This window comes from Thalia democratica, chromosome 6 (assembly GCF_965202585.1).
Source record: "Thalia democratica chromosome 6, ktThaDemo2.hap1.1, whole genome shotgun sequence".
Classification (NCBI taxonomy): Eukaryota; Metazoa; Chordata; class Thaliacea; order Salpida; family Salpidae; genus Thalia; species Thalia democratica.
The window spans coordinates 29,275,203-29,288,021 of NC_139170.1; the positions used below are offsets into that span (position 1 = coordinate 29,275,203).

At 25.9% G+C, this 12,819-nt stretch overlaps 1 protein-coding gene across 1 annotated transcript; it reads left to right on the forward strand.

Annotated features, from left to right (window-relative positions):
• Positions 1 to 515: 515 nt before the first annotated feature.
• Positions 516 to 1,394, forward strand: LOC145838932 (uncharacterized). The gene has a single exon (XM_082946551.1). The coding sequence runs from the start codon at positions 516 to 518 to the stop codon at positions 1,392 to 1,394; it is 879 nt and encodes a 292-aa protein (XP_082802677.1).
• The last annotated feature ends 11,425 nt before the right edge of the window (positions 1,395 to 12,819 follow it).

The window sequence follows — 12,819 nt, forward strand, 5'->3', positions numbered from 1 at the left end:
ATAGTTGTCAAAATTAAATCAAACAGCAACTACAAACTACTATGGTGTAATTAATCCAAAAAAAGACATTTTGTGTTCTAATTGTTACTATTTATTTTTTTTTAACGAAGAGCATGTTGGTAATACTTTAGAATTTTAAGTATCCAGCTGTTTTATTTTCAACGACTGTATTGACTTTTTACTTAATATTTTAGTAAGTACTCAATTATGTTTATTTTTTGATTTATGTACATTTTTTAAAACTGAGTAGAAATTTAACCTAATACATGAGTTTTTAAATTGATTTTTTTGTTTAAGTTTTCTAACGTGTACAACATTGAACGTCTTTAATAACAGTGTAAAAATATTACCTGAGTTATCATAATTTTTTAGTATAAAATAAACTTACAGTCATCACACTGAAATATAGCTTTTAAAAGTAAAAGTTTATTGTTTCACTTTAAACCTATTCTTCAAATTAATGTAAGTAGATTCAAAGATAAACAATGAACTTTTCAGTTTGTCGGGTAATTTCAATGTCCAAATCACAAAAAGATTTCGAGCAAAGCAAATTGCAAATTGGATGTGAGCTTGGTAGCGGAAGCTTCGGTATCGTTTATGACGTCATATACAACAATAATCATCTCGTAGCGAAGTGTTCAAAAGATAAAAAATACGACCATCATCTGGATTGGGAGTACAAGGTTTTGAAATATCTTCAGAAAAACAAGGTGTGTGGCATTCCCAGTGCCGGCTTTAAGTTCAGTTACGAAGGTAGAAAATATTTTCTGATGAACAAGTTGGGAATAGACTTGTTAAAATTAGTTAAGAAATATCCAGAGCATAAGTTACCATTGCAGGAAACGCTGGTTGTAGCCATGCAAGCGCTGAAGATACTGGAGTCTGTTCACAGGCGCGGCTTGATCCACAACGACGTCAAACCCAACAACATGATGTCCGGGTTGAACGATCTTCACACAACTTCCTTTATAGACTTTGGGTTTGCCACCAAGTATCTTACGGATGATGACCAGCACATTCCGGAGTCAGAAATTAACGCACTGCGCGGCACTCCGATGTACATGTCTCTGAACCGAATGCTGGGCAAAGTTCCGAGCAGGAGAGACGACTTAGAATCCTTGGCGTACACGCTTATCAAACTCAGAGCCGGACATCTGCCTTGGTCTGGTGTTATGAACGATCAGAAACTCTCAGAAAGACAACGAAGAGCAGAGGTGACTGAACAAAAGAAAAAGTCATCTGTTGTCATTTGCAAGGGCCTCAAAAAAGAGTTTCGAATGTTTTTGGAATATGTAAGAAAGTTGAGTTTTTCTGAAAATCCAAAGTACTCTGAATATTATACAATGTTTGAGGGATTATTGAATAAAGAAAAATTTAAAACTCTTCAGTATTGAGCGAATTTTAGCAAAACTTTGTTTCTGCAAATGCGTTTCTTCCTGTATAACATCAATTATACTTGTGCGACTTCTAACAAATCATTTGCATAAAACCAACCTTAGAACCGGTTACAAATAAAAATTTGATTAACATTTTATGTACCAGTTTCTCTTCTTTATGCCATTTTTAAGTAATTGCTTTGAAAAATTTTGGTTATTTGTAAACTTGGGTGGTAAAAGTTAATCTTTTTAAATTTAGTTTCTCAAGTATAAAAATTTAATAAATTTTGGTATGAATGATATGATTTTTTTAAATTCTATTTTTATAAATTTAAAGGTCTAAGTTTTAAATTAAAAACTTACTTAAGAGTTAACCTTAATAGTTATAAGAAAAAAAACGTAAAAAAATAAAAAAGCTCGTAAATACTTTTTACTTATAATTTAAACTCTTTTATAAAGGCTTTAATAAAATAAAATTCTAATATAAAAAATGAACCGCAGATCAACATTATTACACAGACCGGCAAAGTGAGACCCCCGTGACACATGGCAGCTTCATGTTTATAAGATGTGTTTCGAACCCCATAAAACCATGCGATCATGCAAATTTGTTTTGTAAAAAGAATGTTTTAAAACTTACACAAGACCATCTGCTATAAAGAACTGATTAAAAAAAGGTCTTTTAAATTTAAAAACATAAAAAATAATATTTTACAGAACTAAAATATTTCAACATAGTAAAAGTTAGAAATTACTACTGCAGCCAATAATATTTTATGTATTTTTAATTTGATTCGTGATCTCTAAATACTCGCCGACCCCTGTTTTAGCTAACAATTAACATCTACTATAATTATCAACTTAATATTTTTTTTTCAGGTTTATTTTTAATAAAGAGCTCACTTAAAGGAAACGTTGTTTTCTAAAAAAGTTCTAAATTTATAAACCGTAAGCCAAGTAGTGTTACTAATATATTATATATTTTGTTAAATTTTATTTACATTATAATACACAAATGCTATAACAATTGAGTACATCAATTTGAAAGAATTAACTGGTTAAAAATTTATTAAAAAAATTGAGCTACCCGATTTAAAAACGCCTAGGCAAGTCCCTGGTTTGTTGACAACTAACGTGTGTGGATTGTTAATATGCGTACGTGAGTATTTACTGTTTTCTTATTTGTTGTTTTTTTGTTTTGCAGAAATTAGTTTAAAAAGTTTTTTTATTTGTTAAGATCAACATTTTCTTTATTAAAATTAGAAGCTTCAACTTTTGTCAAATAATTCTTAAATTTTTATTAGTGTTGTTAAATCTAAAAATTTTATATAATTTTCTTTTTAAAAATAGTTTTTCAAGGTATTAATTAAAGTAAAGTGTAATGTGTTTTACAATACTTAGTTGTGGGTTCACTCTAGTGGCAGTGATCACATGGTTGTATTGTTGGTTTGAATATGTTTTATAGTACTGGCTTGGGGTGATGGCGCGTCACCAAGGTTTTTATTTATTTTTGTTTAAAAGATAGATTTTTGTTTGTTATTCGACTATTACAAGCTAAATACTATTAAGCTAGTAAAGTTACATATGATGCAATAGACTCGCTATTGCCAAAAAGCCGCTAATTTTTGCAAGAGTAGAGTAAAGTATTTTTATTTATTTAAAACATAAAAAAGGCGAAATAAAGCGCTTGTAACTTCTAAATATTAAAAAAGAGTTGGAACAAGTTTTAACAGCTTTTAACTGATAATTACATCGAGGGCCGGATATTTTTCTTTGATGGTCGTATTTTATTTGTCCTTGCCAGAAGTCATGAAAAAGCATAAACATATATAATTCACTTGTTGCTCTACTGTGCTTCTTAAGTAAAAAAAAAACTTTCAAAGTCAAATTTTAAAGGAATAAGTTTAATCTGTAATTAATTCTAATGAACAAGTAAAATATTTACGGTATTTTAAAATATGTTTATAAAAGAAACAGTGTTAACTTTTTGTTTTTATGACAATTTTTAAGAAGAGGTTAAAAGTCACCATAGTAAACTTGTGGTAAAAAATGATTAATAAAATGTTAAACAAATATTCTTGAACATTAAACTGTATATATGGTGAATGACTCGATAATCAAAATATTTTATCGTACACAAGGTTTTGTTGACAAACTTTTTAAGCTTTTTTTTGTCTATAAATAAACAATATATGATAGTATAAATGAGAAAAAAAGTTCCTAGTGAACTTATAAGCATGAAAATTCGAAAGAATTTGAATATAAAATAAAAAAACTTTGGTCTAAATGAGAATTTAGAGCTTTTATTTATATAATAAAGTTTGTTATAGTTCTAAAATTGTTAGTATTTAATAATATATTATATAAGATAAAGTATACAATTAATAAATATTAACGTAAATTATTGAAAAAAGCTATGAGATGATCTTTTACCCTTTGACATACTGAATATAAACATTTTTCTTGAATAATTCAAAAACTCTCTTCTTTTATGTTTTGAATAAAATCTAAAATGTAACTTTTACACAATTTGACATTTTAGAGTTTTAGACGACATAAAAAGTAACCAGTTTAATTTATAGTTTCTTTCTTATTAATATGAAGCTGTTACATTTCTTTAATATCATATATGTATTATTACTTATAAAAATGTATTATAAAATTATATATTTAGATACGAATGATTTGTTATCAACTGACAAGGCGCTAAAGAACTGTAAACACTTTTGAACTACCTGATTTTCTAAGCAATAAAACAATAATCTAGGTATAAAAACTAGAAGGGGATGAAGCGAGTAAAGTAAACTCTTAGTGATCTACCTGATCCATAATATAAGGATCCGGCCGGAAAAAGATGTATTTTAAAGTAAAGATCCAGGCGGATCCTTGTTCCAGTACATATAAACACGACTTTTTTATAACTCTTCATTTCAAGCCCAAGAATATCTGTATAACTTCAGAAAACTACAGAACCCAAAATTTATAGTAAAAGTTTCAAATATCCCGTACATTGCACCTGAGACTTTTTTTAATCTTCATTTTAAATCCTGGATTGTTTAGTGAAAGTTTCATAACTTTAAATGGCCACGGTTTTATCTTTCACTGGCCGCATCCTAAATATAATAAAACTATACACGCGGGCTTTTAAATTTAAATTTAAAAAAATACTTTTACCATTAATGAGCAGTTGGCCGCAGTTTGCGGAGCTCTGGAATCTAAAGTCTTCCTGGATTAAACCTAAAAAAAGAACAAACCAAATTACAAGGCTCTACATACAGTTTTACAAGAAAGTTTACCTGAATTCTTTGTTTACGTAATTTGAGGGATTTCTTGATCAAATACTAAGAATTTAGGTAAAACTTAAATGGGTCATATATTTGAAAAATAATAATAAGTTGGGAAAAAATTAACTAACGATATAAAAATTGATTATATAAGTCTTTAAAAATAAAAATTACTCAAAAAATAATTTACTTTTACTGTAAAACCATGTAAAAAAGGAACCAAAACCGTGCAAATTTGGAATTATTTTGAAAATTTTATTAAAGCATGTGTTGTAAACAAAGTTTTTTGAAAAAAAACTATTAACGTCTTCAAACTCAATTTAAAAAGTATGTTAATAATAGAAAAGATTAAAAAAAGAAATTATTATCGGATAAAAACGTTGCAAAGTAAAAATTGCTATAAAACATTAAATTTTTAAAAGGGCCCCACTACAAAACTAAAACCCCAATTCGATGAAAATTATTGTGAAAGGTAAGCAAAAGAACGTTCTTTAGAATTATAAAAAAAGTCCCAAGTTAGCATTAAAGAAATTGAAAATAATTGGTTTTAAAGTTTGATTAGAAATAAAATTTCAAAAAAAGCCATTCAAGCCAAGTAAACGCTCGTCAAATATAAGAATATATTTTAGCAAGAAAATAGGACTTTTTTATTAGTATGGAGAACAGCGAATTTTTATCTAACTAAAATTTAATGGGTCTTGCCAAACGTGAACTATTTCCTTTGAATAATACCAGTTTTTACCGATTCACTAAGCATCATTGAGCACAAAATATCAAAGTATGCATTAAAGTGTAACAGAATATCAAGTTGCACTTGATTACTGTTTAGGTTTGATTGGAAGTTTTGAGCTAAAATCATTGCTCATTCAAGCGTTTAAGAGAAAGCTCGCAAGGTCAAGTTGCTGATGCAAGTTTAATACAGTTAACAAAAGGAGAAAATAAAGTGCAGACAAGAAATTACTGATGTTGCAAAAAGTTAAGAACGCTGCTATATAAACCAGTCACAGAAAGCAGGGGGAGATGCTAGCCACAGCCTGCTGCAGTAAACATGTTATTCATGTTGAATAGATACTTATATCGTTTTCTTATGTTATTTAAAGTATTCTGTTTACAATGTTACTTTTTATATTAGTTTTAATTTAAATCTAAGTAGTTAGATCTTATTTTGTTTTATACAATTTTAAAGTATATTCTTATTAGATTGATTCGTGTGTAAAGTTTTGACTACATTTAAAGTAGTTTCTAGAGTATGATGTTATTTATACAACATGTTCATTTATTGTCATGCCTAGTATTATATAAAGTAGCCCTAAGTATCATTATTTAGTATAGTTGAGTTTAATATTAAAGGTACTTATATCCATAGCTTACAATTGGCGTCCTCGGTAAAGGTATAACCAGTCTTTTGAGTAACAGTTAAATATTACCAATACATTATTTTACCCAAATAAATTTTACTAGTGTTTTACTTTTTATTTTGAAGGCAGTATTTATCACAATTTTATCTCACATTCCTATATTTTTGTAATTTTTGTACTGCATTTTATTTAGTAGTAGATTTAGAGAAATTTTACAACAAAGAGTGCATTTAATTTTTAAGAAGCAATACTTACATTTACCATATGCCCATTTAAAAGCCTTTGAGTTTGTACCCATAACCATATTAATAAGGGGTTAGGAAAACTAATTAGTCAAAATTGAACTGACAAAATTATAGTCCAAAAAGTCAAAGTAGAACTGGCAAAGTTTAGTCCAAAAACTCAAAGTAGAACTGATGAATTTCGAGTCCACAAACTTAAAACTGCACTGACCAAATTATTGTCCTAAAAGTCAAAGTAGATCTGACAAAATTTAGTACAAAAAGTAAAAAAAACTAACAAGGTATAAGTATAAATAAGTCTTAAAAGTGGTGACCAATTTTATTTAAAAGTGAGTGATGTTAAATTTATCTAAGGCTCTTAAATTTTAATAGCACAATAGAAAAAGAAAATGTTTATTAATAAATAAGACAGCAAAGACCAGTAACATGTTGAAAATTTTTGGAGTTTGTATTATAGGGGTTTGCATAGGCATGATATTTGAGTGATTTTATTGTATTTTTGTTTTTTACCTGGTTTTCAATACTGCAATCTTTATAGTAGAATGTGACACATGTTTAATGTTATTTTAGAAATTAAAGTAAATTGTTGAAGCTAGTAAAACACATTAACTTTTTATTTGATTATTAAAAGTAGAAAATTTTTAGAACTAAAATACCATTTGTTAAAAATCGTTTAATTGTTTTATTTTCTAGTTTGCTTTAAATCTTGTATGAAAAACTTAAGTAATCTTTTGACCAATTTAAATTTTGATATGTTTAACTTTTTTTTTTGTTTATGAAGGAAGGGTGTTGTTTATCTTTCAACAAAAAGGCAGAGGAGAAGTAGGGCTCGAATTCTATTTCAACAGTGGAAGAAGAGGAAGTGTAACAGAATATCAAGCTGCACTTGATTACTTTTTAGGTTTGATTGGAAGTTTTGAGCTAAAATCATTGCTCATTCAAGCCTTTAAGAGAAAGCTCGCAAGGTCAAGTTGCTGATGCAAGTTTAATACAGTTAACAAAAGGAGAAAATAAAGTGCATACAAGAAATTACTGTTGTTGCAAAAAGTTAAGAACGCTGCTATATAAACCAGCCACAGAAAGCAGGGGGAGATGCTAGCCACAGCCTGCTGCAGTAAACATGTTATTCATGTTGAATAGATACTTATATCGTTTTCTTATGTTATTTAAAGTATTTTGTTTACAATGTTACTTTTTATATTAGTATTTATTTAAATCTAAGTAGTTAGATCTTATTTTGTTTTATACAATTTTAAAGTATAGTCTTATTAGATTGATTCGTGTGTAAAGTTTTGACCACATTTAAAGTAGTTTCTAGAGTATGATGTTATTTATACAACATGTTCATTTATTGTCATGCCTAGCATTATATAAAGTAGCCCTAAGTATCATTATTTAGTATAGTTGAGTTTAATATTAAAGGTACTTATATCCATAGCTTGTAAAAGTAATATTTTTCAAAGTTCAACTTGAACTAGTTAAAGACAATATGTAAGTTATTAATTAAGCAAGAAAAAAAAAGTGAATAATAAAAGATTGTTAATTTTCGAACTAACTAAAAAAGGTATGTAAGCAAAAAAAAGCTACTAAATAAAAAACGATAATAACTTTAAAAATATATAATTTTGTAGCCTTAATTTTAAATTGAAAAAACGATTATGTATAATGTGTTACAAAATTATTAATTTACTAAATTTTCTATTTATTTTTCCATCTTGTTTCAAATAAAATTGCACTTTTTTTTAATTTATGGAAGAAGATAAAGTAAATCAAGTTATAATTTTATTTTTGAATCTTTTTTTTTTTAGTTTTTTAAATTAGGTTTAAATTAAAACACTTGAATTTGATTTCGTTAAAAAATAAATTGGTTTATAAATAAACTTTTCAATTATTTATAATATTTTCACTTGGTAAACAAGAACAACCGAACCTATAATTTATTTTGTAATTAGTTACTCGAATGATTAAAAAATAACTCTAATTAATTTATTTAAAAAGCATATATTCTCAAATTTTTACGGTTGTTTATAAAGTAGATATTATTTAAATCAAAATTTGTTTTAGATATTCAATTTTTAAACTTTTGTTCAGTTTTTAGTAAACTTAAAACTACCTGACTTACTCAAAATATTAATCTAATTTTACACTTATAACTATTGTTTCAAACAAAAAAAACTATTAAGCATAAATATTTCAAATAATAAACAGATTTCGTATTTATAAGGCTATTTAGATACAAAGATCTGTACAGACTTTAGAGGTTTTTATTAAAATTGTATGTTCTTAGAAATATTTTCATAATAATGGAATCCTCACCTCATTTAATCGGTGATTATGAAAATTAGATTCTAATAATTATTTAATACCTATTTTAGTAGTTAAATTAAATACTGAAAACTTATTACTTTTGAGTACTGTAATATTATTTAATACATACTACCAGTACTATAAAGACTACACTTAGATAAGTTTTAATAAATACCATCTTACGAAATACTAAAATATTATGTTTTACTTAATTACAGGGGCGTGTGTAGACTTTTTTCAAAGAGGGTTCACAATTTTTTTGTTCTTAATTTGCCGCTTAAGAACGCTTTTCTTATGTATGCACTGTCAGTTAAGTACTCAATATTTAACCGAAAAATTCTATGTTTAAAATGCTTTTTCTGCTTAAAAATAAAAAAACCTTATAAGTAGTATTAAAAAAATATAGTATTTTTTATTTGTTATACTGTATTAAATTTAGATAAATTAAAACTAAAAGAACCAGAAAAAAGTTATGAACTTACAAATTTTGATTTAAATGTTAATATAGATGGAGTTCTTACAAATTCTCTTTTAAATTTTTAACTCTTTACATTTATATATCTATTTATAAAATATATTTTTTAAGTGATTTAAACTATAAAAATTCATATTTCACTAAAAAAATGTTTAGACTTATACAATTAAATTGAAAAATCTTTAAACTATAATTAAATGTTTGCCTGATGGTCCAGGGATTCTAATGATGGTTTTGAAATCTCTCTGAGTTGAAAATTTCAAAAAATCAAGAATCAACTTTGTGGCCAACACATACACAAAAATAAAACAACTTAAATAATAATTGAAATTTCACTAAAAAAAATGTTTAGACTTATACATTTAAATTAAAAATCTTAAAATTATAGTTAAAAGTTTGCTTGATTGTGCAGGGATTCTAATGATGGTTTTGAAATCTCTCTGAGTAGAAAGTTAAAAAAAATCAAGAATCAACTTTGTGGCCAACAGATATACAAAAATAAAACAACTTAAATAAAAATTGAAATTTCACTTGAAAAAATGTTTAGACTTTTACAATTAAATTAAATCATCTTTAAATTATAACTAAATGTTTGCCTGATGGTGCAGGGATTCTAATGATGGTTTTGAAATCTCTCTGAGTAGAAAGTTAAAAAAAAATCAAGAGTCAACTTTGTGGCCAACAGATATACAAAAATAAAATAACTTAAATAAAAATATTAAAACACCATAAAATGATAAAAGAATAAATTAGCAGATGGTGTAGTGATCTAAAGATGATTTTGAAAACTCTTTGAATTGAAATTTTTAAGGTTTAAAAACTTTACACAACATTATATATACAATCAATTAAGTAAAATAAAACTTTAGTGATTATATTGGACATATTTTAAATAAAATTGTACTTTGTAGATGAAAAAAAAATAATAAAAAGTTATTTACACTAAGTAACAATTTATAATGGGGACTAAGAGCATCTTAGCAAAAAAGTTTCCCAGAAAAAAATGCTACTTTAAAACTTTAACCTATTATCACGTGAGAATTAAAATTTTGTTTGAAATCTATTTCAGCTGGGCAAAAACGAGCATTTTTTGTTATTCATACTTATAATATTTAAAATTTATAAATTTAACATTCATTATTCAAAGTTTATCAAATAACCAAAACAAAGTAAATAAACAACGTTTTTAGTGATATTCTAGGAATCTTTATTACTTGAACTTGTTTACTAAACAGCTTCTTAACTTGCGGTTTGATGAAAATAAAGTATAAAGGAGTAAAAAAACACTCAATGTCTTTACACTTGTATTTGTCTTAATATTAGCAGTAATTCTCAAGGAGAAAAGTCCGCTTTGCAGCATATACCCCTTACAATTAACTTAAATAGTTATACCATTCTCAGCAACTAGGTTTTATTGGTGAGCAACTTCTAGTGAATTAATTAATAGAATAATGACTTAAATGTTAAAGATAATAGTATAAAATAAGAAGTAAGATGAAAATAAAATTATTTTAAGACTTTATACTAGTTTCAATAGTATATTTCATAAGTTTGTTATTTTTATCTAAAAACAACAAAAATTGATTTATCACATATTTCTTGAAGTAATAGTTTTTTGTGTAGTACAGGGACGTTGCTAGCTCAAAAAATTTACGAATCTGCAAGACTTTAAACATCTGAGCTGCTGCGTGATAACGTCCTGGCGGGAACACAGCAATTTAAACTACCTCTAATGTTACTGAGTTTAATATGAAAATATGCACTTATGTAAATAATTCAAAAATGGAATGTGGAAGTATGAGTGATAACTGTATACAAGGCTTTTTATTTTATTCCACACCCCTTTTGACTCCTTATGTATTGCCCCATATGTAAATCCATACAACTTTCGTTGAAATAAGTATAAGAAAATCACAATTTAAATCAAATACATTTATATCGTTTTTAAAATGAAATATTTAATGTAGTCAAATAGATAAAACATTAAATTATGCAAACTTTTGTAACATAAAATTGTATGAATTTTAATTTTGAAGAAAAAGTTACAGCTTTCATTAAAATCAATTTTGCAATGCAGCTTTTTGACAAATTAAATCTTAAATGCGCTAAATGTATACAATTTAGATGTTTTAACTTTAGTTTTTACAACACTTAAAGTGCTAAAGAGTTCATACATTTTAAAATTATCTTTCAGGAGTGCATAACTACGAGCGTAAAGTTAATTTAATAGGCAAATTAATAAAATTAAAAAAATAACTTTCATGTCAATTATTTTCTTTATCTTAAAAGCTATCTAAATTTTTTTTTTATTTTAGAGAACGCACCTTTGTCTTTAATTTAAAAAAAAAAATGGTTTGGGGTATGAATTATTTGATGGGGTCCCTCCAAAAATAAAGTTTTTTTTTCATTATTATGGTATTAAAACCAAAAATAAACATTATTTTATTTTTTTTTTTTCCCTTAGTTTGCATGTTATTTAAACTCTTAGATGTTTATTTCAGAAATAATGTTAATATCTTTTACGATATGGCCCCAAAGCAAAATGATGTATATTAATTACACTATCATTTGCCTTGGCCATTTCCTAGATAAAAAATTGATAAAAGGAAGAAAAAAATTAATAAGAATGTGAATTACAACAAATTTAATTAAACTAAAATAATTTAATTTGTTGTAATTCACATTCTTATTAATTTGTTTTTTCCCTTTATCAATTTTTTATCTAGGAAATGGCCAAGGCAAATGATAGTGTAATATACATCATTTTGCTTTGGGGCCATATCGTAAAAAATATCAGTATAATTTCCAAAATAATTAATTAACTAGATAGCTTTAAAGATAAGGAAAATAATTGACATTAAAGTTTTATGTTTTTTGAAAAATTTATAAATTTGCTTATAAAATTAACTTTAGGCTCGTTGTTTTCAACCTAGCTTGTTTGGTTGTTGTTACTGTAATTCTAAAACAATATTATTTTGTGCTCAGTAAGCCAGAAAACCTGCAATAAAAACTGGTGCATATTTAAAGGAAAAAAGTTTATCAAAAACTGGTGCATTTTTTAAGGAAAAAAAGTAAAAAGTTTAGGTTTAGCAAGACACCCAGCTAGGGTAAAATCATTAAAATAAAAAAAATCAAGAAAAATGCTGACTCAGCATACATGCAAACTATTCGCATGATTTTCAAGCAATTCAAAAAAGTAGTGGAAATCTAAAGCCACCCCTTATCTTTCAAGTAATAAATAAACAAACTTAGTTGTTTGATTTTTACAAAACTATCAATGAAATTTCTTGTGATTTTTTATGATTATAAAAAAATTAATTAATTTGTTTTTGCATCTGTTGTAAGGAATATGCAAGATTCTTAGTATATAAATTTTTTCGAAAAATCTCAGTTGAGAGTCTGTAAAAATGAAAAAATTATAATTTTCTGGATTTTATCAAAAAAATATTAAATACTGGGTTTTTAATTAAAAATAATTATATACTAATAAAATTATTTTAGTTTTAATTATGAGCTTTAATTACACATTTTATATAAATATATTTGAGTAAAATGCACTTAAATTTAACCTAAAAAGGTTTCTATAAGTTAAGAATAAAGTATTTTATTGAAATCACTATATTTATACCTTAACATCATAAAGAAAGGGTTTTTAAAAAACGTTGTTTTTATTTTCTGGTTAAAATGTCTCTTAATTTAGATATCAAATGCAGCAAGTGTTTTTGCAAATTTTATCTATGTTTTTATTTTGCACTTTTTACTATGACAAAAATTTAG